General features: G+C 38.6%; 1 protein-coding gene across 1 annotated transcript in view; it reads left to right on the top strand.

Moving 5' to 3' along the window:
* PARP8 (poly(ADP-ribose) polymerase family member 8) overlaps positions 1-17,581 on the top strand; it is a 116,358-nt gene extending 98,777 nt beyond the window's left edge. Inside the window, exons 16-26 of the mRNA XM_075136200.1 lie at positions 2,873-2,998; positions 4,516-4,581; positions 5,911-5,978; positions 6,343-6,391; positions 7,214-7,326; positions 7,494-7,566; positions 9,547-9,616; positions 11,476-11,552; positions 12,488-12,557; positions 15,461-15,545; positions 16,177-17,581. Of these exons, the coding sequence (XP_074992301.1) occupies positions 2,873-2,998; positions 4,516-4,581; positions 5,911-5,978; positions 6,343-6,391; positions 7,214-7,326; positions 7,494-7,566; positions 9,547-9,616; positions 11,476-11,552; positions 12,488-12,557; positions 15,461-15,545; positions 16,177-16,279 (900 nt within the window). The 3' untranslated portion in view covers positions 16,280-17,581. The remainder of the gene's footprint in view (positions 1-2,872; positions 2,999-4,515; positions 4,582-5,910; positions 5,979-6,342; positions 6,392-7,213; positions 7,327-7,493; positions 7,567-9,546; positions 9,617-11,475; positions 11,553-12,487; positions 12,558-15,460; positions 15,546-16,176) is intronic.
* Positions 17,582-26,411: the final 8,830 nt, after the last annotated feature.

Here is a 26,411-nt window from a genome sequence, read left to right as displayed (position 1 = left end):
AAGGAAAAATTAAGTACAAAGTTACACGGTACGTTACATGTACATTGTACATTAGGTACAAACAACTAGCTCTCACTTCTCCTTTTAAATAAAACTGACAGGAGAGGTTGTCCTGGTTAGCTCTCACTCTGTGTTTTACATAGGTATCACTGTTGCAGGTATATGCGGAGCTTGCTCTAGATCTCTAGAGTACCTCTACATCTACAGAGCTTTACTGTAGAGTACTGAAGTGATTACAACCTTGACAGTGCTTAAAAGAGTTAGATAAGAGATTTTGTCGATTGTCCCATTGGACCTAGGTGACTAAATTTTGCTAAGTCTCACTCTGGTGATAGCATTGCATCCAGCTCACCACATCTGATCTGGTTGAGCTCCATTCCTGTTTGCAGAAAGAATTCAGCACTTCTAGGATTTGATTCATCTGAGCTATTTTTGACATTAGTTTAGGATATTGTGAATCACAGCATTGACTGTCAGCACAGTGGTTATTTTCTCCATTGATTATAAAGAGAGCCTAGGCTGACTAGTAAGACGTAGGTGTTCGCATTGTGAATCTCTACATTTTGGCAGATGAATCTTCCTCCAAATCATTTCGTGTAGTGAAGGAGCCTAAATATAGGTTCCCATTATTAGAAATCACATCCTGTTTTTTTTCTGCTGTGCTTTCAGCTAGTTTTCTGAGGTATACACCCCTACTTTGTCACTCCCAATATTCCGATGGCTCCTCCTCAATAATAATAAGTGATTGTACTTTCTAAAACTTTCAAGCCCAAACTCACCTTACCTTTTTTTAGTCGTGTAGTCAAAATGCTTGAAAATTAAATGCCTGATTTGTTGATAGTTCAGTCTCCCTGTAGAGAGTCTCTGGAGAGAGAGAGGCACTGTCTGAGAGACTGATGTCGTAAGAGGGATTTGTCATCAGCAAGTGTCATCTTGTCCTCCTTGGAAATATTTTAATCCTTATTTACGTACTTCAGTACCTACTGTTAAAGAGGAAGAGTTAAGGCCGAGCTATAAGGACATGTTCTAGATCCACAGCACTTCCTATTTCCAAGGAACACATATGCAAGTTTTTTTTATAATGTTTATACTAGACTTACCTCCCAGTTTAAGTTGCTCATAACAATGATGTCAGGGGAAATTGGGGGTTTAACTAAGCCTAATCTATGCATGTTTTCCCCCATGTCAGAGCAATATGCAGGTATCATGGTGAGAAACAATATAAGAGTCAACAGCTGGTTTAAAGGAGGGCTTTGGGATGGTGTTCACAGAAGAACTGTGCCAATTTTAAGACATAATTTTAAGTCCCATCGTGCAAATCATAAAGCAAGACAACTTTCAGTCACTGTATTAAGAGATTTGGGGACTCAAACTGCTCTTCCCTAGTAGTGTTTTGCGACTGGAGGCCAAGAAGTACTTCTGAGAAGCCGGGTGTATGAACTCAGGCTCAATTTCATGGTAATACATTTACACAGTTGCAGGCTGGTTGCCTGACCTGGCTGTGTACGCAGACCCCTGGTCTCCTTTGCAAATGCTAATGCAGATGCCCTATTTTGAAACATTAATCACACTTACAGGTATTATAAACTGGAAAGTAACCAGAGCACCATGGAGGAAGGGATCATTATTTAAATAACTTCATTTTTCAATGTGAGATATTTAGTAACTGGAACTAACAGAATATTTTTAAACTGATGGAGAAAATTGTCCATTCATGCTAAAGGAGCAGAGGAGGAGAATGGCAACAGTATGACTCACTGCAGCACAGTTCCTTTTCCCTTTCATCATGATTCTTATTTTCATTCTGCATCTCTAAAGGACCATCATTTTTTTTTCCTCCAAATGATCAGATACAATGGCAGATATATAAAAACTTCTAGAACAGCTTGAGCTGTGAGATGAGATCTGATCCATGTGGAGTTGTGGGAGGAACCAGGGATGCCTACTAAGTACGACTCATCTCAGCTTTTCCTTTCTTTCATGGAAAAGTGTTTTCACACAGGAATGTTTTCAGAAGGCACAGAAAAAACGGGGGGAAACGAGCTAATTTTTACGTAGCAACTTTGGATTTCATTATGAGCTGGATTTAGGTTTCACAGCTGCCAGAACGCTTCATTCTATCTGGTTTGTGATTGCTGTATTCTATTTTTGATCTCTGAATTACAAATTTTGAAACAATTATACAGAAATCTGTTGCTAAGTTGTATATGCGCCTATGTGCACATGTGTGAATACATGCCTGTGTACACATTACATGCATGATCTTAAGATGAAATCTTGGAAATCATAGATATTCAAAGCCATGCTGTAGTTTTGTACAACAGAATGATAGGAGGAGGATCTCCCAGTGTGAGCCCTGCAAATGACTCTTAAATCACTGCACTGTTCTGGCTTTAGCAGAAGCAGTGTTTACAAGTGTTTCTATGATTACAGTCTTCAGGAGAACAGCAGGCAGTGGTACAGATTCACAAACCCTTCCTCGTTCTTGAGGAACATTTTTCACTTGCATCTACTGTACAGAGTTACACAGATCCAGCACGACTTCATTTCCCTAGAGAATGAATTTAATCCAAGAATTAGCATATGTGCACAAGAGAAAGCAGGACTGCAAGCAATGTGTTTGACATGATAATATATTTAGGACCAGATACTGGTTCTACTTATGCACCTGAAATAATGTACCAGGACTGAACCCGAAGCCTGCTGAGGTCAATGGAAAAATTTCAGTCCTAAACTATGTCCTGTGGATAACACGGTTTGGGTAATACAGGTAACAATGAAATATGGTATTATTACAATGTGTAAAAAAAGCAGACTGGAAGATACAATATGAAAATACATCTATTGAATAAATATTTTTCTTTATCCCTAGGTGGTTGATCTGTTAGTATCTATGTGTCGATCTGCGTTAGAGTCACCTAGGAAAGTAATCATTTTTGAGCCATATCCTTCTGTAGTTGATCCTAATGATCCTCAGATGCTGGCCTTTAACCCCAGGGTAAGTAGTTATCTTTCGTTGTGTCATAGCTTGGTTTTAGTCATGCATGAGATTTCAAAGCAAAACCTTCTTCTGTAGGAGTCTCCTTTACTATAAGAGATACAGCTCCAGAATATAGCATAAGCGTGTGATTGTTTTCAGAACTTTGTAGCTTTTTTAATTGTCTCTGAGAAGGTATCTGAGTATAAACTGTAAGTTGTGTTCAAAGTTATGTTGAAGCCAAGAAATTCTTTTAGGGTACAAATTCTAGATGCAAAATTTTACATTCTTAATAACTTTCTCTCAGTGTACACATTGGACACAAAGAGAAAGATGGCCTTTGGGAGGTGTAGACCATGTAAAGCCGAGGATTTCCAGTCCATCTTTTTATTCTTGAAGTGGTTATTGCTGTCATCTCATTTTCTCTTTGCAAACAATTACATCCTTAAATGTCATTTTATCAAATGTTGACTTAATAGTTGAGTTTTATACAAGCATCAGTTTTGAAGTAAAAATTGTGTTTGCACTACTTGCTCCTCAGGCAGCAAATACTGCCTCTCAGGGAAACCCTCGAGAAGCCATGAACTATCACATCACACTTGAGCCATCCCCAAGGACATAAATGAGAATTTTGGATGTCCTGCATTGGGTTGCATTTCACTTTCTCTGAACAAAGGCCAGTTAGCAGTGGTTCTTCCTCAGGAAGGGGCAAGCGTGTTCTGTAGCATGTGGGAAGAAAGACTTTCCAGGAGGTGCTTGGAAGGGGGCTGATGAGGAGACAGCTAGTCTGGTGGCTGGGCAAGGCAGGAGTTTGAAGCAGACGAGGGAATATGAAAGAGGGTCACACCAGAAGAGGAATGGAGACAGCCCCTGGGCTGGCAGGGCCCACACTGCCTCCTCCCAGCTTCTTGCCAGCATGGGCGAGGTGAAAGCCCATGGGCAGAAGTTGGCAAGACCCAAAGATGGGCAACAGTGAAGGTCCTGAAGGTGACGTGACATGGAGCTGGTGAAGCATGGACTATTAAGCTCATCCATTCAGAAAATGTGGAGCCCTCTGGTAGCAGTTCCCAAGCAGAAGGTAGGCAAGGATCAGGGTGACGTAGAGGGATAACTGAAGGACCTCTGATGTTTTATAGAGATTTTAGCAAAGTATCTGTTTATTTAGCATTTTATTTGAAACCTATTTGATCACCGCATTATTAAACTTAATAGCATGTTGTCCAAATAATTGTCAGAACCTGTATTTAATTACAAATATTTGTTTAAAAAGTGAGCTAATTTTTGAGCGTGTTGGAGATTCCAATGAAATTCAAAGAAAAACCATCATGATAACATTTTTTCGGGCTATTTTCTTGGACTATGAATAAGAGAGTCTATGTGTGAGGTGGAAGGAAGCTATTGGTTAGAAATGCTTGAAAGGATTGGTTTGCTGAACATTCGTCCTAGCTTTGGTTTCATACACACACAAAGAATTCAGTTTTTGTAGAGCCAAAGACTAATATTCTTTTAATTTATTTGCTTATTTTATGCTACATCAGAAGAAGAATTATGACCGAGTCATGAAAGCATTGGACAGTATCACTTCTATTAGAGAGATGACACAGGTGAGTTTAAAAATCTTTACCTATTTCTAGAACTAGGAAGGTGTTTATATTGCTTGCCTATGATGGGTAGGGAAGTCAGCAGTCTCATCGCTTTCCTATAGAACTGTAATAATATTAAAATGTGTGTTAAAAATAACAAACCTAGAGAATCCATAATGGCAGTCAAATAAAAGTGATAAAGTAGAACTCAGATCTTTTGAAGTTTAAATAAGAGATAATAACAGCAGAATGGGACATTGTAACAAGGTAATCACCAACTGCTGCATTGCTGGAAACATCAATGCCAAACTGGGTCTTCTATTTCCAAAGCAAAAGAAATTGGTTTTGTGACAGTGTTCTGAATGATAGCTTTATTTCTATTATAGCAAAACACTTGATGAGCTAAGTGTGGTTGGGGACTTGGAAGGTTGGGTCTCTTGGGATTACTGCCATATGATTTCTCAATATTCACAGTGGGGCAGGATCTGATAGCCGTACTTATGTTTATTGTTACATTTCCTTTCCCAAACAGCCCAGCTGATTATAACTGATTATTGAAATCTCTCCCATGTACCTTGCTTTTCCAACTGCTATATAAATGTAACCTCACAACAGTTTATAAATCTTACTCTGTATGTATTCATAAAGTACTTTGGGATTCTGGAATGAAGAATGAGGTGTATAGAGAGGAGTAAAATAAATTGAAAATTAAAATCACATATTTTTGTTACTTAATGTAACATCTTGTAAAAATTGTAAAAATCAGGTATTTCTGTTACCTAATATAATGTCTTCTAAAAAAAATAACCACCATTTTGCTTTTTTAAAATGTTAAAATAATTCTTGGACTGCAGGGTTTTAAAGGGATGCTTTGCACTGTGATTGAAATCAAGAAAGGTTTTCAAAGGGATTGTAAGCTGATACAGTATTTTACTTTACCAGTTATACCATGAAACAGTTAAAAAAAACTGGAGTGGATTTTCTTGGGGTATTTTGAGAGACTTAATTTTGTGAAGTTCCAGTCCAATTCCTTAATCCAAAAGGCGAACGTAAATAGACGTCTTCTGCTGTTCTCCCTGAGATCACCAATGTTTGCTAGAATATACTCATTTTGATGCTAATTATATGCTTATTATTTTGCTCCAGGGAAAATAATTGCTATATTAATTCTTCTTGTTGTCAAAACACACTTATAACTGTACAACACTAAATGTCAGTAAAACTGTGATTTAAGCCTAATAATGAGTCCCATGTATTCGTTTTAATAGATGAAATCATGGGCAATGTAACATATAAAATTTAACCTTATGATTTCAACTAGAAATAAAGAACGTAATTACTCTTTTCTAGGCACCTTACTTGGAAATAAAGAAGCAGATGGATAAACAAGATCCGCTTGCACATCCTCTTCTACAATGGTATAAAATTGACTCACATGAGATGAGAATTATTAAAGTACCAAGTTTAATGAATAATCACTTCACCAGTGTAATTTGGTATAAGCTCACCCTAAGAATTAACGTCAGGGTTGACATTTGCAACTGCAGGTGTTTCTGGAGTGTTTCTGGGCCTCATCTGGGCGCTCTGAAACCACTGGAAAGACTCCAACTTACTTGTACAGCCTCTGATCTCATTTTGTAGTCAAGATTTGGTCTACTTCCATCTGATAGGTTCAAAGGCCTGCAGCTGGGTGCTTTGTGGTGGTCTTTCACAACACATTTTTAAGAAGAAAAGTTCTGTTTGGTTTCCATGTCTAATACATCTAACTGTTTCTTATTTTAGGGTTATTTCTAGTAATAGATCACATATTGTGAAGCTACCGGTGAATAGGGTAAGTGTCTGTGGGTTCTTTATTATTTTCTCATTTCTCATGGCTTGTATTAGCATTTTAGGTGGGAGTCTCCTAGCCAAACGTAGGTGTCTACATTCAAACTAATCACATGGACTCCATTAATAGATGGGGGAGAGAAATAGGCAGTTTCAGGTCATGACTCATAGAATCATGTTGTGAATATCTTAAATAGGTCAAAGGAATAATGCTCAGAAAAAGCCTATTTGAAGTGAGTAGCTCAAACACAAGTGTCTACCTTGTAGTCATCTGAGATTGGGTGAGAATAACTTCACTATTTGTTTTGTTACCATATAGAATATTAGATACAGAACTGTACAGAAAACAGTGCACACAAACATGATGTACCTGGAAATCCACATATGAGTACACCTTAAAAAGAGTATAGCTCTTGAATTTTAGAGGGGTGGTGCTGACATTCATTTCTGAGTATGTGTGCCTCTGATCCTCTGATTAAGGGCATAGTAATCTGCAACCTTCCAAATCTGAACCTGAATTCAAAGCCAGCTCCGAACAGAATACCATGATGAAATTGTTCAATTTAATTACTTTACTAGAGCCATATTAAGCTGAAATCTGTTTCAGAAACTTCCATATGTTTCATAAACTGAAAGACGTTTTTACTGTTTGATTTCAGGTAAAAACTATGGTAATGAGACCAATTTCAACTTAGTTCATGTTGTTATTTAGATGCAGTCACGTATTGTGCGAAACAGCATGGTACCTTAAGAACTACCATTATGGAAATACAATACTTTTGTGTTAATCAACTTCTTTTCACTTGTGCACTGATATATTTTACAGCAACTAAAGTTTATGCACACTCCTCACCAGTTCCTACTTCTCAGCAGTCCACCAGCCAAAGAATCCAATTTCCGAGCTGCTAAAAATCTCTATGGAAGTACCTTTGCATTTCAGTAAGTACATATATTCATAATAATCAAAGGTTATCAAAATGCCGTGCTATTTTATTTGTTCTTGCCATTTGAGGTTTACAGCTGTGAATTTATTGTTCTAAGGGATTACTGATTTCATTTTGCATTTTATATTGTGGATTCTAATGCTTGCTTTTTCATTTTTTCAGTGGTTCACACATTGAAAATTGGCATTCCATCCTGAGGAACGGCTTAGTTGTTGCTTCCAATACAAGGCTGCAGGTAAATAAGTAGACTAAAGAGACTTTAGCTAACCTGTGCATGCTTGATTACATACTAGCTTAGGCAAGTTTTCAGGGGGTGTGGTTCTGGTAGTCATTTAGGTGGAAAAAAGGGATGATTTCAAATACCTTCTTGTTTCCTGGAAAGATACTTTTCCGATGCAATTAGAATTAAATAATTTGTCTGCTAAAATAGCTAGAAAATCCCATTGCTGGAATCAGTGTTTCAATTTTATATTGCAGAGCAGCACCTCCAGGAGGCTTGGCTCGGTACTGCTTAAAAGCAGTTTTGGTGTTAAAATTTACAGCTACATAAACTATCTCCATGTTATAGGATCCGACAGCATACTAGATTTACAGGAACTGGGTTTACAGCATCTTCTCTTCTCCTCTCGATTTCTGGGGAATGGAAATATGTGTGTACGGGCTAGGAGGGAGCTATTGCAAACTTCAGTTTGTTTTCTCAGATTGAATCATCAGGAGACCACTATTGCAGAGCAAAGTAGGCAGTACCAAGAGGGACTGGGGAGCTGTAATTCAGAGTATTTTAGCATCGTGGTTTTGACAGCTTTTCCCCAGAGCTGAGTCCGTGATAACCTTGGAGGAGGATCCCAGGGTGCTGACTAAGGATCAGGGTACAGAAGACACTGAAAAAAAGGGAACGGAAATCTCTGCTGTTCTTTTTAGTGGTTTGGGTGTTTTTATTAGTATCTTTGGGAGAATATTCCCCAAGAAAGCAGGATTTACACACCAAAATTCACCAAAGTAAACCCCTTTGTTTATACTTATTTTTTTGTTGAGGGTTGAGATACTGGGATTAGGAGGAAGCAGTAAAGCGCTATTTTACACAAGTCATCATTTTTAGATCTCTCACACAACTAAGGCATATCCTGAGCCCTGTTCATCCTATTTACCCCAGTACCAACCAGTCAGGAAAAATATCTACTCACCAAGGATCCTATACAACATTGTAGGATCTGGAGGAGTGAAAGCATGTTTGCACATTCCTATGAGAGCTCTGGCACATTGCAGACAATGTAAATATCATTGGGTCAGAGGAAGGAAATAAGGGTGAGCATGACTCTGAAGCCCAGTGGTCATAACATCTACCTAGGTGGGAGATTCTCTGGGTTCTCGTTTGTGCTCCAACAACTGCTTCATGTGTATTCTTTAAAGGCTTTTCCACATAAAACGGTCAGTTCCTGGTGGAGAAGTTGAAACCCATACTTCACCCTTTCCAGACAAGAAGATGACTGCAGGGCTAATAAAAAGTGCTCACTTCTGTTGCTTAGCCCAAACTTCATGACATGGAACTGTGATGTTGGTGAAGAAGAGTCTTCCCTTTCCTCTACTCTTTTCAGACAGCTGGTAGCTTTATAGCTGAAGTGCAGTCCTGCAGTGATGGCATATGCATGTCTGAATTGGCTCAGGCAAAAGCTTGATTGAACCCATTCTTCCAGTACTCAGGCTAAACTAGTGACTAAATTTTTCCATAGCATATGACCAGTGTCATCACCATCTCTTCGTTTCTTACCTTAAAGAAAACAAAAGCAGCTGTTGCTGCTATTGATTCACAGAGGCTGGCTTAGGCTGTGCTTCCTGCCAAGGTTTTGCTCTGAGACACATGCTGAGCTTACTCAGCCTTGTTAAGGATGAAGTGTATTTGGCCATGTATAGAAGCACCCTCTGTAGGCATTCCCCATGGTAACGTTAGATTTAAAAACAGAAAATGCGACTTTATGTATGAATCTGATGTAAAATTATGTTTGGGCATTTGGACATGGTTTCCAGAATATGCAGTATTTTAATTGTATATTTGCAGCATGATTTTTTTTAAAGACTTCTTTGAACACCATTTATTACCAGGCAATAAATTAGTGCACTGGGGCAGATGCTTATCTACATTACGACCTGTTCCTATCATTATTATTTTGTCCAGATAACCAAATTAATGTTAAACAATCACTCTGCTCTTTTTCAGCTCCATGGTGCAATGTTTGGAAGTGGGATATACCTTAGTCCATTGTCAAGCATATCATTTGGTTACTCAGGTGATACTTACAAATCACTCTATAAAGTTGGAGAAGTATAGGGGGTGTCTTAGTCTACTGCTTTTCTTACCAGCTTCACTGTTTACAACACTGTATTGAATTTTATCTTTGTTGACCAAGATTTTTTTATTCAAAAAAGAGAAAATCTAAATTCCCTTCTTAAGTACCCATCCTCATTTTCCAAGGTGCTGAGTATCTTGAAACTGTGCTTGAAGTAAATAATAGCCAATACTGGATTCTGTGTGTAATGGAGCAGGTCTTGATTATGCAGTGGAAATTCAACTTTGTGTTTGTGATTTTTTGTCAGTATCTACCTAAGTCCATCTAACATTATCTATGGATTCATGGGCTTTTACGACCCAATCTGACAAAACAAATATTCATCAATAGACATGTTCAACTGTGTATATTTAAGAGTATTCCCAAGTATCACCATGTCAGGGTTACATAGAAAATACAGGACAGTGTGTTTATTTTGGCATTAGAAGGAGAGGGAACATAATTTGTTCCACCAGTAAATCCAAAAGTGAGTCGTGCAGTTTTCCTTATAAGAATTAAATAATGAAGAGAAGCATAATAGAAGCAAGATACACCAATGTGTGTATTAAGAAACTTAAGAGATTTTAAAATACGGTGACTTTTTCCTTTAGGTATGTTGTATTTACCATTTCCTCACATATGAAAGTGCTGGTATAGTTGAATGTGTGTTTGTGTGCATGTAGGTAATTCTGAGAGTTTTAGTTATGCTGTCTGATTTTCAGTATTTTTAGGTAATGTCTCAATTTATTTTAAGAGCTCAGCATTTTTTACTACTATTTATTCAATTTCAATATTAATAATCTCTAAATGCACTTTTAGCTTTTCAGAGATTACACAAGTATGGAAGCTTTTTAGGACTCACTAGAAGTGCAGGTTACAGTATCAGTATCTAACTAAATGCCCTTCTTTTGGAACAACACTGCTTTGTCAACTTCAATGTGTTTTTTCTCATCTCCCTACCTCTCTTGGTCCCTTCCATCCAGTCTCCTCCAGAAAGGAGGCCTGTGTTCCTATGAAGTATTTAGTACATGATGCCAGCAAAAACCACAGAGAAGTCCTACACTCCCTGTTCCTTCAAAGAGTTAAACTTCCCCATAATTCAGTCTGTGTTTGCAAACTGCCAAGAAATATGGTATACTGGAAAGGCAAGGAAGCCTGTAGTAGCATACAATACAGGAATTTTATATAAACCAACATGAGAAACATAACAGAGATCTAAGGCACAAATGTAGGTGTTTAGATTTCTGAGATGGAAATTGGATCCAATGTGGCTGACAAATAATTTAATACTTTTATGTGTAGATAAATTAATTAATCCAAGGTAGACTTTAAATCTTTAAATAAATTAACTACTCCTAAAAATTAATTAGACTTTTAATAAGTCTAAATAAACTGTTAAAGATTAATATCTAACGTTCTTTCTCTCGTGATTTTACTGTCCCACCCCCAGTAAATCAGACTGTGTTACATCAGCCTGAATAGGGTCAGTTAGACTCAAGACATGCTGACATACAACTCTGCTAAACAACCACCTAAGAGCATTCCTGAGCTGAATTCAGTGGCATTTAAGCTCATGTTTATCCGCTTTTGCACCTACTTAATGCTAACTTGACTTTCCTAAGGTCTTTGCAATACATGTAGATGTACTGGTAATTTGCAGGATTAAGTTGAGATATTCTATGACAAAGTTAACTAGCTTTTTGGGTGCCATGCGAAGGTCTGTGATTCCCACTGTGCTATCTGTTTCATTCTCCATACTTTACTTTGCTTACTATGGTATTTGTATGCCAGCGTATCTTACATGATATTAATATTCCTAGGGATGAACAAGAAGCAGCAGAAGGTGTCAGCTAAAGATGAACCAGCTTCAGGCAGTAAGGGCAGTAATACATCACAGGTACAATACATCAACCATCTCTGGAAGATTTATGGTTTTATGCTTGGGAACTTGATAGCTGAAAAGGAGGTAATATTCCCTTCGTGAAAGTTAACAGTTTTATTTTATTGAACAAAATCAACAACGTCAGAGACTGCAAACATCAAATACAGCCCAACTGCTTTTAGTAACAATTTACAGAGTATACTGCAGGACTTGTGCCCTTCTTTTCCAAGCAGAGGAATTTCGGAAGAGAATGAAAATGAAATATGGATTGCATTATGACCCTTAGCAAGCCCTTGCTTTCTGAGTTCTAGACTTGCAGAAGAATGATGCAAAAGGAATTGAGAGTGGTTATTGCTGGAAAATGAGTAGCATTTCATTTATAGCAAGTTTTTCTTTTTCATGGTTTTTACATGTTAAACCATTACATTTCTGCTTTATCTAAAGCAAACTTGTGGCATTTATGTGTAGGGCTGAATTTTGAGAAAGAAATCTTACATCTGTCTCCATAGTTAGCATAGAAACTACAGAATAATCTGACTTTGGAGAGAGATTGGTATGTAACAGCAGAAGCCCTCAGGAATGGGAAGGCCAGTAAAATATCACGGTAGTGGCCAAAGAATCGGTGATCAAATTCACCTTTTTTTTTCTCTCTATCAATTTGTTTATCAATAACACTCTGATATTTCTAATAATATTATCCTCTCTGTAATAATTAGGAACTTTTCTTTCTGGATAAAGGAGTTCAAATCCCTCCTACAATAATCCAAACAAATAATATAAATGTTTTTAGAAATTCTATTACATTTAGAAATACAATAGAAATGTTTTAGAAAGACTACCTCTGTTTTTGTTCATTAATAAACTGAAAATAGCAGTCCTCTCCTTTGTTACTTTTTCACTCAGTTTGTCTTATTGCACTAATTAAGTTTTCTCATGTTTTTACATCTCAGTCACAGAAGAAAGGACAACAGTCACAATTTTTGCAAAGCCGTAACTTAAAATGCATAGCCTTATGTGAAGGTAAGCTGAAAGCCCTTGAACAACTGTTTTACTCGTGGACACAGTGGATGCAAATGAGTGAGACCTTTAGTTCCAGTACTGGGTTTTTTTAGATGAGACACTACTGGAAGGCGTACAAGTCCTTGCTTAATAGCTGACCTTTATATTTCAGTTCAGAACGTTTCCCTCTTCGAACAAAACCTGTGACACATGCTGAATTTTCATGAAATAATCATACGCACATAGCGACTGATTATCTGGTCTGTCTTTCAAATGTGATCATATTCCTAAGCCACCAAGGTAACCCAAGTCACAGCCTTTATTTGAAACACTGACTTCTTGCAAACTCTCGACAAATGCATTAAACACTAAAGTCAGAAAAAACAGCTTTCCTATTGAATTTCCAAATAATTTTTCACTGTTCGGGCAAAAATACTGTTCATCTGGTAACCAGTCTGTTCTCTCTGACTGCTTCAGAAATTTTGTGAAGTTAAAATCCAGTGCCTAGGAGTACAGTCATTCTTGAAAGACTTGGATGTTCTTTTAATAACTAATGAAACGTCAGCAGGTTTTGAGTACAAAGAATTATGAAATTTGAATAAGAATTATACCCGTAATTGGTAATTAGTGTCATTGGCCAAACAAAAAAAAATTATATTAAACTCAGTTTGCCCTTCATTTGGAGCATTTGAATATTTCTGAGAATGTTCAAGTGAAATATTTAATATGTTTAAGGAGATGTCAGTCAACCTGAAAATGCAATTTGATCTGGACAGAAAAATACGTAAGTTTAGTTCTAAAACTTTCACAAGAAGATATGAAATCAATCTAGGGTTTACTAGAATTTACTTGGCCTTTAATGCCTGAAGTTTCTCAATAAAAATTACATCTTTCACAAGGACTTTTTCATCCATGTCATTCTTTCCTCACAGTTACTAATGGAGTATCAATTTTATAAGGGTGAATTTTAAATATTTGGTAAAATATATTTTACATCATTCACATTCACTTCATTTTTCTGTGAAAAGAAGTGTTTAGGGGAGGTGGTTAATACAGATTTTAAATAAAATCATTTACAGGAGATAAATGTTTGTTAAAAATTACAACTCTTGGAAGAAATGGTATAAAAATTGAATATGCATTTATTCATGGTAGTGTTAGAATAGAATAGACTATTTCAGTTGGAAGGGACCTACAACGATCATTCAGTCCAACTGCCTGACAACTTCAAGGCTGACCAAAAGTTAAAGCATGTTATTAAGGACATTGTCCGAATGCCTCTTAAACACAACAGGCTTGGGGCATCGACTACCTCTCTAGGAAGCCTGTTCCAGTGTTTGACCACCCTCCCGGTTAAAGAAATGCTTCCTAATGTCCAGTCTAAACCTCCCCTGGCGCAGCTTTGAACCATTCCCATGCGTCCTGTCACTGGATACCAGGGAGAAGAGACCAGCACCTCCTTCTCCACTTCCCCTCCTCAGGAAGCTGTAGAGAGCAATGAGGTCGCCCCTCAGCCTCCTTTCCTCCAAACTAGACAAGCCGAGAGTCCTCAGCCGCTCCTCACAGGACATGCCTTCCAGCCCTTTCACCAGCCTTGTTGCTCTCCTCTGGAGGCATTCAAGGACCTTCACATCCTTCTTAAATTGGGGGCCCAGAACTGCACACAGTGCTCCAGGTGAGGCCGCACCAACGCTGAATACAGTGGGATAATCACCTCTTTTGACCGGCTGGTTATACCGTGTTTGATGTACCCTGAGATGCGGTTTGCCCTCTTGGCTGCCAGGGCACACTGCTGACTCCTATTGAGCCTGCTGTCCACCAGCACCCCCAGATCCCTTTCTGCAGGGCTACTCTCCAGCCACTCCTCTCCCAATTTATACTTGTGCCCGCCATTACTCTTTCTTAGGTGCAGAATTCGGCATTTCTACTCGTTAAATTTCATCCCATTAATCATAGCCCAATGCTCCAATCTATCTAGATCCTTCTGCAAGGCCTCCTGTCCCTCAAGAGAGTCAACAGCACCTCCCAGTTTGGTATCATCAGCAGACTTGCTAATGGTGCCTTCAACTCCTGCCTCCAGATTGTTGATAAATATATCGAACAGAACTGGCCCTAGAATTGAGCCCTGAGGAACACCGCTGGTGACCGGTTGTCAGCCAGATGTAGCCCCATTCAGCACAACCCTTTGAGCTCTGCCCTTCAGCCAGTTCTTCAGCCAACGCACCGTGAACCTGCTCATCCCACAGTTGGACAACTTGTCCAGAAGGATGCTTTTTAAATGCATTATAGAAATCTTTTCAAATACACATAGATGGTATAGCTTCTACCTAGCAATAAAAAGGTTTTCTTCCTGTGTTGTCCTCATTCTGCTGGTAAACAACGTATCATCAAATACATTGCTCTTTTCTAAACATTGAGCACGTTTTGGCAAGCTTCGTGATCCCTTTGAGTCATAATTGCTATGCTTAATTCTTTAAAATGTTTGGTAGTATTGCAAATCCCAATTCTGTCATATCTCAGTTTCAGACTCTATCTTTAATGTCTTATTTTTGGCTCAGCCATCATCAAACACAAATATCTCTGTTCCAAAGGCTGATTAGTTGACTCAGATCGTCCTTAACAGCCCTATGGCCATTTAAAATCAGTTTTTAATAAACATACTTTTTCATTATTCATTCCAATTAACAACTGGCTCCCATACATCAAGCATCTGTGTTTTCTGGAAAATATAACGTATTCAGAATCAAGTTCATCTCCCTGTTTGTACCAGCAGTCAACTCAGAGTCTACACCACACCACAGACATGCAGTGGAAAACTACACATTCCCAGAAGGCTATGTAAAGTGTATAAAAAAGCAAATCCTTTAAAGCAATTTTTTCCAGGCATGTTTTCATCACTATGAAATTTATTCTTTCCCTGATAGTGATAACCTCATCCGATCTGCACAAACATGGAGAGATATGGGTAGTTCCCAATACGGATCACGTGTGTACAAGATTTTTCTTTGTGTGAGTACAAAGCTTCTTTTAACATTCAACTTCTGTTTGTCCTAGACCTTCTTCCCCATGTTCCCTCCAATAGTTGTAATTGAAGTAGGTAAAAGATGTTTCTTCCTAATTCTTCTCAGTATCACTTCATTTTTTATCTTTCTCCGTACTTACTTTTGTTAGGAAATGTATGGATAAGCTAGTGACAAAGGTTTAGTAGGTGTTATGTTACAACTTAAATGAACGGAGAGTTACTGATTTTTCCCACACTATAGCATTACCTCATGTTACAATAAGTCTATCCATGTATCGTAAAATATCATTTCTATTTGGCTGTATGTTTTAAAGCTGAGGAATTCATTAAAAGCTTTCTGTCTATGATGTGAGCGTTTTCCCTCTCACCTACGCCTCGTCCCCTTTGGGCGCGAGTGGCTTATTCAGTCTCAGGGTTTCAGTGACAATGGCAGCCTTACCACCCTTCACTCTCTAGAGTTTAGGATCCGCATGTAACGGTGAAGTGCACGAGCATTTTAACAGAAACGTGTTAACGTATAGAATAAGCACTCTTGATTATTGAATGAAACAGTTTTGGGTGGTTTTAGGTAGATTAATGAAACACTAATGTGACTTTATTTTCTGTACTTTTTTTTAGTTATGAAGATGGTCAAGTGGGTGATACAAGTATAAATACACAGGAACCAAGCATTCATAAAGAGATTCTTCGAGTCATTGGCAATCAAACTGCTACTGGTTAAAAGGACCACTCTTATTTAATTGATGTGATTTGGAAGCCTTCCTCAGTCTCAAAGCTGGATTTTGAACTGAAGAAGATGCAAAAAACTAATTTATTACTATTATTCTAAGCAAATTAACCCTTTGAATACTTACTGTTTTCTTACTTAGTGTTTCTTATCTCATCAAAATACCTGAGATGGTATGAATTAGCAACTGTAGGGGTGCAAAGTCTATTAATATACTACAACTAATAATAATTAAACAGGCATTTGGGTTGCTCACAATAAACAGACTTTAAAAAGGAGTTTTGTGCTGATATTTTTATATTAAATTTCGATTGGAGGTTTTAGTACTGTATACCGGTATTTTAAATTTAGAATGACTGAATTATAAGTGAGAGAGAAGATTTTATAGCGGAGCACCTGTATTATGCAGGATACTTTGCAATAAGTAAAATATTCTCGTATTTAAACACAATAAAAGGTTGTCTGGAACATGTCAAATTAAAGAGATTGGTTACCTGCAGGTATCTTTGATTCATTTTATTTTACACAAATGTAGCTAGTATTCAGAGTCAAAGGTTAAAAGAACTACATTTTTTATTTAATGAGTGAAACAAAGCGAAAAATAATGAATATGATGGTGTATGTTTAGTTTTCTTTATCTTCTCTGGAAACACTGTCTTATCCATTAAGCAGCTTAATTGCATTTTTTTAATTATACAAGCCTAGCAAACATCTGGAAATCCTGAAGCTGTTAATTTCCTTTTTACAAATTTGGTTTTTATATACTAGATTTTACAGTTTCTTTAGATCAACAAGGTTGTTTAATGTTTTCATCTTAACTTCAGTGAAACTGCTCTGTGGTAAATTTAGCCACATATTTAAAAGTACGTGCTGAATTAAGACATTTACATGATTGAGTTGATTGTTGGTACATCAGAAAATACAAACAAATGCAAAATTTTACTGATTTTCTCTTGGTGAAATATTAATTTATTCCCAAGGGAAAACAAACCAATTCAAATCGCTCTGTCCTTTAAATTAACAACTGTTTTTTCCAAGTGAGCATGATGGCAACACAGGTAGGGAGGGGCCCAGTCTCCAGGGCACAAAGCATATCCTGTGCCCTGATGAGTGCCCTTGGCGGCCCTCACGATAGCGATCCTGAAGCATCAATCACACCCTTGAATATGGAGAGCAGTTCAACTTACCCATCTGTGCAACTATTACAAGCCACCTCAGAAAGCAAAAATAGACTGAATCCTCTATTATGTTATTTTCATAATAAAGATACTGAAGCGCCAAATAACAGCACAACTGAGCACAGACGCGTTTGTTTCTTTTAAACAGAACTGCATTAGATATGCTGTAATGGGTGATTCCTTCTTTCTAGTTCAAGCTACACTCCCTTATTACTTGCTGCAGTTGAAGTGCCCTACAAATGAAATAGTGTTACTGGGCCTAGGAGCACATACTTGGAGATGTATTTTAGCATTCCAGACTTATTTGCTGGGGTCTTCAGTTTTTCTGGGTTCACATCCAGACTTGTAAAGCCAATCCTGTTTGCAAATCCCTGTTTTGCTATTGAATTTTTGTTGACTTTCACCCCCATTTGGTGGACCCTTAACTTGAGAATCACTACTCTAATTGTTACCTTTTGTGTTGGGACACAGGTTCACTTCTTGAAACAAAGTGGATTCCTGAAATTTGTCTATCTACATAAAGACTGCCTTAGGTTGTGTAACTGCACAAAATCAGCATAATTCAGAAGTGGAGCCGAAACCCTGGAATGACCATCTCTCTATAATTTGTCCTGCCATATGTGTCTGAATCACTATGTTTTGCATAACAAAAAGAAACTAGGAGGCAAGTCCACAAAGATACCCTACGTTGACTTTCTGGACTGATAGTCCACTACTCTGCGAGGCCTCCTCAAAAAACTAGGAGAAAAGAAAGATGACCGTGAGTGAACTGGAGAAGCCAAGTAAGCAGTCATCTTCCCTGTCCCCTCAAGCTGCAGCAGAGTCACAAGTGAACCCCTTGAAGGAAGAAACCTGGAACGTAGCTATGGCTCGAGTCAGCCTTGGTTTGCTTGGTGGGGTCATGGTACTGGCCATGCATGGTGCTATCGTAAGTACAACCACTGGAAAGGGGAGGGAAAATACATCTCTGCCAAATTTTGAGACTGCTCAGAGGTTTGTTTTAGATAGATAAGCAGGAGGAAGGGACAGCATGGAGGAAAGCAGGGCTCTGAGATATTTGGAGGCCTTGCTGTTTTAAGGGGCCCACTTCAGGGAGTACTGAGGCGGCTGGCTTATGAATGGGGAAGAAGGAGGTTGGCCAAGAATAAAAGGCAGACTGTGACAAGCACAGGCTTTACAAAGCAGTGGGAGAGGGCGAAACCTTTCAGGGAGAAAGGTAGTTCTGAAGGGACAAAGGGTTTGCTGGTAGGAAAGGAAAAAAAAAAAAGGAGCCACCGAATTACTAACAGGTGGCATTACCAGCTCAGGTCCTGCATGCTGCACGGCAGGAAAAGGGACTAGGAGAATGAAGCTGCAGTGTGGAGAAACACAGCCCAGGAGGTATGGAGCAGCACCATGCCCAGGGCAGCTGGGCCACCTGGGAAGGTGTCACGCTGCAGGGGACAGTGCAAGGACACAAGCCCAGTGTCACATACAAACAGGAACTGAATTAAATCGAAATTCACTTGCTACAGAGTAACTCAGTCACTTTTTTCTTTAGCCAATATGTTAACGAGAAACAACTTCTAAGGTGTTATATTATCTGCAGGTGAACATGAGTCTTCAGATTGTTTAATAAAGTATTAGTTCTCATCATGTTTAAAAGGTGAGGGAAAAGAGGGAGGTTCTTTGGGGGTCTGTTACTCAAAAATCAGTAGCCCTTCTATAGCAAACTTCAAAGCTGAAACAAAGATTTTATCACCAAGAACTGGAATGAAAAAGCCTGAGGATGAGATTTTCGTTGAAGGATTTTTCCCTTGTGGTTTTATCCAAGGGTGGAAGTTGCATATTGCCAAATTCTTCCAAATACTTTCATTCACACGGATTCCAGGGGTTGAAAAATAAAAAGCCAGGGTCATCTGAGCAAGGACCCTGTGTTATCCCCAAAGCCCTTGCTTTTCCCTTCCTCTGTTATCATGCACACGTGTTGGTGATAGAGCAATCTTTATAACTCCTGCTGTAAAGACGTAGGTTTTTCACAGATAGCTTTTAATCAAAGAAGATAGAGCCCCAGGTTCTACTATCTCTCTTGGTAGAAATCTCCATGAAGCCATAGCTAGCTAGCTGTGACCACGTGCAGCACGGAGCAACTAAGGGGATTCTTGGGAGAGAACTTTCTAACTCCTTCCTACATCCCACAACAAATCACAAGTCCTCGTATGGGGAAGGTTTGACGGAAAAATTATGTTAGTACCTTAATGTTGCACCCTAATTATGAATTGCTGTATTTACACTTCTGAATATTTTAAACACTGAGAAAAGAATCCCAAAAGATGCTTTTAAACATTCCTTGAGATTCAGGCAGATATTTAGCATTCAAGAGGTTAAGCAATTTGAGTTATCTTCTCCTATGGTATGAATCAGCATAGCTCTGTTTTCTTCAGCAGTGCTACACTGTTTTGATAACCTGAGTCTTTGGCTCCATATTACTTACATAAAATGGCCAGGTTGTGTAATATTCTGCTTAATATTTTACAGGATCTAGTTGATGACACAGGAATTGTTTGTGCTTATATTTTTCCTCTAAAGCCCTTGAAAAACTGTTGGTGATGCTGTATAGTTTTAATATTATATCCGTTGATACTAAAAATGCATCTGATGAATAATGCTAAGATTATGCTTTTGTTAATACAAATATAAGATCACTCCAAATGAAGACTTTGTGCCTAGATCAATTATACTTTGCTTATAAACCACTTACTACTGTGGAAGCAATTAGCGTACTTCCAACATGGATGAGTACAAAGTGGAAAAATACCCAAAAGGGGACAACTGAATGGAGATTCGTGATTTAAAAAGAAACACTAAAAAAACCTAAACAAATATAAAACCAGTATCTAGTTACTTAAGCATTATATTAATTTAGATGGATTTCTTCTTGGCTCTAGAAAATGTAAGTCGTATACGAAGAGTACGAGCCATGACTGGCAGGGAGGTAATGCTACGGGAGCAAAAGCACTCTGTAATCTTAGCATTTTCACAGCAGATAGGTGTGGGGCCTGATCCGGCGTTGTGCCGAGCACCCGTCGGAGGTGCTGAGGGTCAGGCCCCTGAACAAACGTGGGTGGTTTTTGTACTAGTCACTCCTCCCTCTCATGGTAAGTTTTTTAGAAGCCGCTGAGGCGAAGGCCTGTTGCGATGGAAGCTCGTAGGCCCGTGGGGGGAGTTATCAGGACTCAGCTTCTCCTTGCTGTGTGATGGCGGGACGGCAGCCGTGGTGGCCAGGGGGAGGGAGAAAGGGCTGGCTGTGCTTTGCCGCGCACGGCCCCTCCGCTGTCCGTCGGCGCTGCGGGCAGCGTGCCGGCAGCCCTGCGGCAGCCCCGCCGGCGCTGGACGCGCCTCCGCTTGTCTCTTGGGACGGGTAGGGTCCTGCGGCGCGTTTGCAAAACCGAGGCGTTAATCTGGCGTCCTGCGCCATTTCTTCGTGACAAACACTACCTCAAGGTGAAAGATGAGCCTGTTGACTAAACTGAGCAAGGTCTGTTGTTCGGAGAGCGGTGAAGACACGTGTAGCACTGAAAGTTGTTCGGAAAGGATCTTGAGCCTGGTCAGCCAGGGCTGTGACAATAATCAAAATTATTCCTTGAAGCGCTCGGGAGCGGAGGGGCACTTGCGCTTCAGGAGGGGATAAAGGAAAATGGGAAGATATACTCAAAGCAGAGCGGCGTTCTGCGTGCATGGTGTCGTATAAAATGCGCAAGGATGCCGCCCGTAGTTTGAATCTCTGTATCTGGTTTTGGGAGCGCTGGGTCTGAGCGCGCCGGCCGCCTCTGCTGTCGCGGGTGGCGGTTTCGCGCCCCCGCTCACCGGCTGGAGCAGCGGCCACCGGCCGGAGCGGGGGGAGCGGGACACCCTGGGCTGCTCTTGCGTAGCGTTTTGATTGCGTGCTCCTGCAGAACGGCTACGATGTAAATTACTATCCACTACACGTTGCATTGGGGTTTTGTATACATACGAGGTATAAGTCTTTTGTAAGGAAAAACAAAACAAAAAAAAGAATTCAAGTAGTTTTTAGATGAACATATCTAGCGTGTGAAAAACCTGATGAAGAATAGATTACATTAAACATTTACCAGCAAGTCAATAAAAATAGTCCTTATACACAGACATTCAATATAATTTAATGTTCTAAAAATAATTTTTGAGTTTACCCAGTATGTATTGTATCTTTGAATTTTAAGAAGCAGCCACTCCTTTATGTATACATAAAATATGCCTATGTTTCTTTTAAGTCTACAGCCTTTTTTCTCCAAATAAATTTATTAAATTCTGTGCACAAAATAGTACTGCAGCCTGCTATTTAGCCTATGGTGCCTTAGAGTTACTACAAATATTTAACAAAATGTACATAATGTAAATACTGCCAGAAGATCACTAAGGCCAAATATTTTCTCTATTCATTTTTTACTGCACTTGCTTTCTATTGCTATTTAAGCCTCTTTTATCCAGCTTTGTAACAGTTATAACATTGTAGCCAATGTAAATGTTTACTTTCAATAAATCAGAATTTGTTCAACAAGTACTGTGCATTTGGGCACTATTTTGAGAACTCTGTTCGAAGTTAAAACAGTCGTCTAAGAATTAAACTGTGTCTTAAGCAGTTTCTTGACTTTTGCTAATCTCAACAATGTCTAAAGGTTATGCCATGCTTTTACACATATTGGAGTAAAATTTTTCTGCAGTGGTATTTTTAAAAACACTTAGACGAACAGTAAAACCAGCTTTCCGTGCTATGTTTATCTGAATGGGTTACACAACTGGTTCAAAATAGAGATACTGGAATTAAAGCAGTATTTTGCATCTACAGGGTCATATAAATTGCATAAGGATGTCTCAAGATGCATTTTATAATTGCTTTTAAAGAAGAAGTCCTCTGTTTTCCTGTAGAGCTGTTTTTGTCATGAAAACACAGTAAATATATGACAAACTGTGTCGTACTTTAATGTGGGTATGTTTAAAGTATAAATGCACATCTGCAGCTCATAAAATATGCAGACATTTGTGGGACTGGTTATTAATTCAGTGAGTCTACTATTTTTTTCACTGCCTATGAGCTCATTTTAATTATATGGGTGGATAATAACTTGTATCTTTTGAAAGTTTTAGCTTTTGCTTTGTTTAATTTATTATTTTGTTATTGCAGATTTTGGATTGGAAAAGTCAAAGTGGTACTATTATTTTGAATGCTGTTAAGTATTTTACACAAATACGACTATGGGAGGGAGGAAAAAATGCTACCTAAATGCTACCCTGAAACACTGATCATTTGCCTTTGATTGGAGTGTACAGGCTGGAGCTTGAGTTCTATAATGGAAGAGATACTCCATATTTTGGGGACCTTAAAGTTGGAAGAAACAGTGACTTCTAAACTCACAAAACGAGCTGAATCAGTGGTGAAATCTCAGACTCCACTAAAATCAGTACCCGCAGACAGCAGAAGGGACAGGATTTATACCAGCTTTGCCTTAACTGCTAGTCCATTTCCAAGTCGCTGCATCGCAAGCTGTCTCAATATGCATTAATAGCCAGTTTACCATTGAGAAAGTTTATGGCATATTGTATTTACCTGATGAACAGTTCTATGTGGGACCCAAGAGATTAATAATCCAAACATTAATTGACAGCAATACAAAAACACTGCAATGGACCGGCGCTGCTTTCAGATGCACACATTGCCTTTTTGACAGGAGGAAGAGCAGAAAATCTTCTAAGAAAATACAGCCATTGGAAAAAGCATGTGCTGTATTCATTAAACTGCCCCACCCAAGAGGGATTTGTCCACCTGAAATATTGGGAGGCTGCTTAAATAGAGCTGCATTAAGTGAATGAAGCCAGTAGTAGCTGAGGGCCACAACTTTGCTATGCCCCAGCTCTCAGCACAGTGCAAGCTCTTTAGTTACTAAAGAGAAGAAATCTTAAGGAATATAACAAAGGCTTACTTTAGGGCTCAGTGCCTTGCAAAAGCCTAGTGTCAAAACAGGTGAAAAAGAGGAACAGCACGTAAAAAAAAAAAAAACCATAGATTTTAAATTGGCATTTTTTATTAGCCCACATAATAGCTCCCTCAGGATGATTTTCTTAAATGTGACAAACATTTTCCATTCGCATTTGAGGGAGAGAAGTGTAATTCAACACACGGAAATTGCAGCCTCTGAACGGGGCATAAGCCCCTTTTAGTAGCAGCACTGAATGTAGCGAGCCCCTGTGCAAGGCGTCAGCTGTTGGATTTCAGCCAGTTCCAGAAAACTGGCATTCTGCAAAATGCTGAAGCAGTGGGAATAGCACTAGCAGCAGGAACAGAGACTGCTGCAGAAGCAAGAGCAGCACAAATCTCCAGAGACCATGTCTGGAAAAAAATACAGGAACTCCTGGCTTAAGGTTTGCTCAACAAAAGCCAGAGCTTATCATCAGCAGAGCAATTCTAATTTGTAACTTTTAAACAGAAAGCTTTCCATTGTCTGGGAGAAATGAGAAAAAAAAAATGTTTGTTTTCTTCAACCTGCTGTCCCGTAGCTGTATAGCTCAGTGTAATACTGTGCTTGGGGCAATGTCTCACTGTACTTGCATGTAGCGGGCTTGCTTACAGCAGTAGCGACTTTCTCGTAGATCTCGGAGAGGATGAAGAATGGCTCGGTTAGCTGACAGTTCCTTGGAGCCTGTTTCATATTTTATTTACATATTCTGATGGAGTCTGTACAGGTAAAACAGTCCAGAAAGGGAATAGGTAGCTAAAACTTTCCTTGCTGGTTTTCAACTCTGATCAGATTATTCTCCCCATGTGAGCTGTTGAAACAACAATTTTGCTGGCTGTTCAAGAAAATAATCTTGCTCCCTCCATCTCTTCCAGACAAATAGCTTGAGGTTTGGGAGTATTTCCACTCACAATCATCTACCAAGGTTAATTCAGTGTGAAGAAGTTTGAGGATGAGAGGAGTCAGAGCCCAAGCTAATTTAAATATATATATTAATGTAAATATGTAAGTATATATTTAAATTAAATATATTTGCATCTACATATAGGAATGCAAATTAAAACAGTTCTGTTGGGTCAAAACTAAGGATCAAGATATCACCGTTTACAACACACTTTTGACAAATGCAGTGTGTTACAAATACAGTTTTTAACTACCCTAATGTGGTAGCTTTTGGTAGCTCTGACTTGCTGCCTTTTTGGCAATGGCAAGTTTTGCTAGAGGCTTTTAAATTCTTACCCATGGGGAATTTCAAGGGGCCAGTCATGCATCCTCTGTATGTGTTACTGTGTAGCTGGCATGTTGCTCTTCATGCAATATTCCATCTGTGTGAAATTGTATTATTCCACTATTTGGCTCTTTATTATCTTCTGCAACCTTAGATTTCACGCTTGCCATGCTAATCAGTAGGACATAAATATCAAAGAGTTCAAGTCTGTTCTGTGGCTACTGAGCTGCTCCTATTTGTAACACGTTTTTTTTTCTGCTTAAAAAGCATCTTGATTTATGGCTAATTGCTTGTGAAGGAAACACCAACGTCTCCCTTACTACCTTATCTTTTAGTGGCAACCTTTCTTCAGATTCCTTCAGATACTGTATGCTTTGGACCTTTGCATCTTCTGACAGTACCAGTAGCGTTTGGTCTATTTTATGCCCCATTTACAAAGGTCTTTGGGTGGCTGCTAAACAACTTGCTAAACCTGAGCTGTGGCACTTCTCTCTCTCTGACAGGCTGGCTTGTCTTTTTTGTCCAGATACTCTTTTTTTTTTTTTTTTTTTTAAAGTCTCCAGTAGTCTCTTCCGCTACCAAAAAGTTAAAAAATTATATAAAAAAGAGGACTTGTTGGGGAAATTACCATTTTGCTGTTTGTTACATTGCTCAATGACTTCATATTCTGTATAGTTATGCTAACGTGAGCTGAATTTCTGATCCATTGCAGTTCTCCTCCCTGTCACTCACTCTTTTGCTCACACAGCTAGCCTTTAGAAACACATAAAATATTAGCATTAAAATACAATATTGAGGGTATTTCACTTAAAATGCAAAAAAGTGCAGCCATGAATAATAAAAAAGTATTGAAATTACAGTCCTGCAATATGAAAAGCATGTGTACAAACTATTAACTTATACATGAGAACAAGAATGTGTGGCTGAAAGAGTATGCCAAGAAGGATGCTGTTAAAAGTTAAGGAGTTTTATATACACAATTTCCTTTCATAATTTCCTTTCATCTAAGCAAAATTGGCAGTGTAAGTTTAAAATACTCCCTACCTGTAGTTCTGGTTATGTCTTTAAATAGGGTTCAGGTTGGATTGCTGGTCTTTCCTTCCCAGATTCTTCTTTTTCTGTGTTGTTATTATTAGGAAAGCTTACTGGGGTCTTAGTTACTTCAAGGAATGTTATTGATCTCCTAGATTAATCTTCTTGAACAATTTCCATAAATTGGTTTGAAATGAACTTTTTTATCAATAAGCTACCATATGCATTTGCTTTTGATGCCTTTTTTTTGATTTTTTACGTTTGTAAAATCAAGTCCATTTACTTGAATCAAACTTTTCCTTAGAGGATTGAAAGATTTGATGGCATGTGTGTATGAGACTTATTATGAAAATTTTTATTTGTTTCTTTCTAAGTGGAGTTTCCATGGCCTGGGCAGCAGATGCTTTGGTGTAGTGCAACAATTTATGAATTGGTCCAAATGAGGACTGATTTTGGTTTTGGCTTTTGGGTGTCATTGACCCATTTGATAAAGCTAAAAATTATGACTGTTCTGATCTAATTCTATTATCTGTAAATGACATTACTTTGTGTAAACTGTTCCTTTACATTGACTGCTCTGTGGATGTTTATTCACATATATTCTTGCCAACTCTAGCGTGCATGAATGCAAAGAAAGAAACAAAGCTACAGTAAAGATGTGGTTCATGGTCCATGCT

The sequence above is a fragment of the Calonectris borealis genome, chromosome Z (genome assembly GCF_964195595.1).
Source record: "Calonectris borealis chromosome Z, bCalBor7.hap1.2, whole genome shotgun sequence".
NCBI classification, from domain to species: Eukaryota; Metazoa; Chordata; class Aves; order Procellariiformes; family Procellariidae; genus Calonectris; species Calonectris borealis.
The sequence above is the reverse complement of the archived record's forward strand: the minus strand, read 5'-3'. Positions and strand labels throughout refer to the sequence as shown.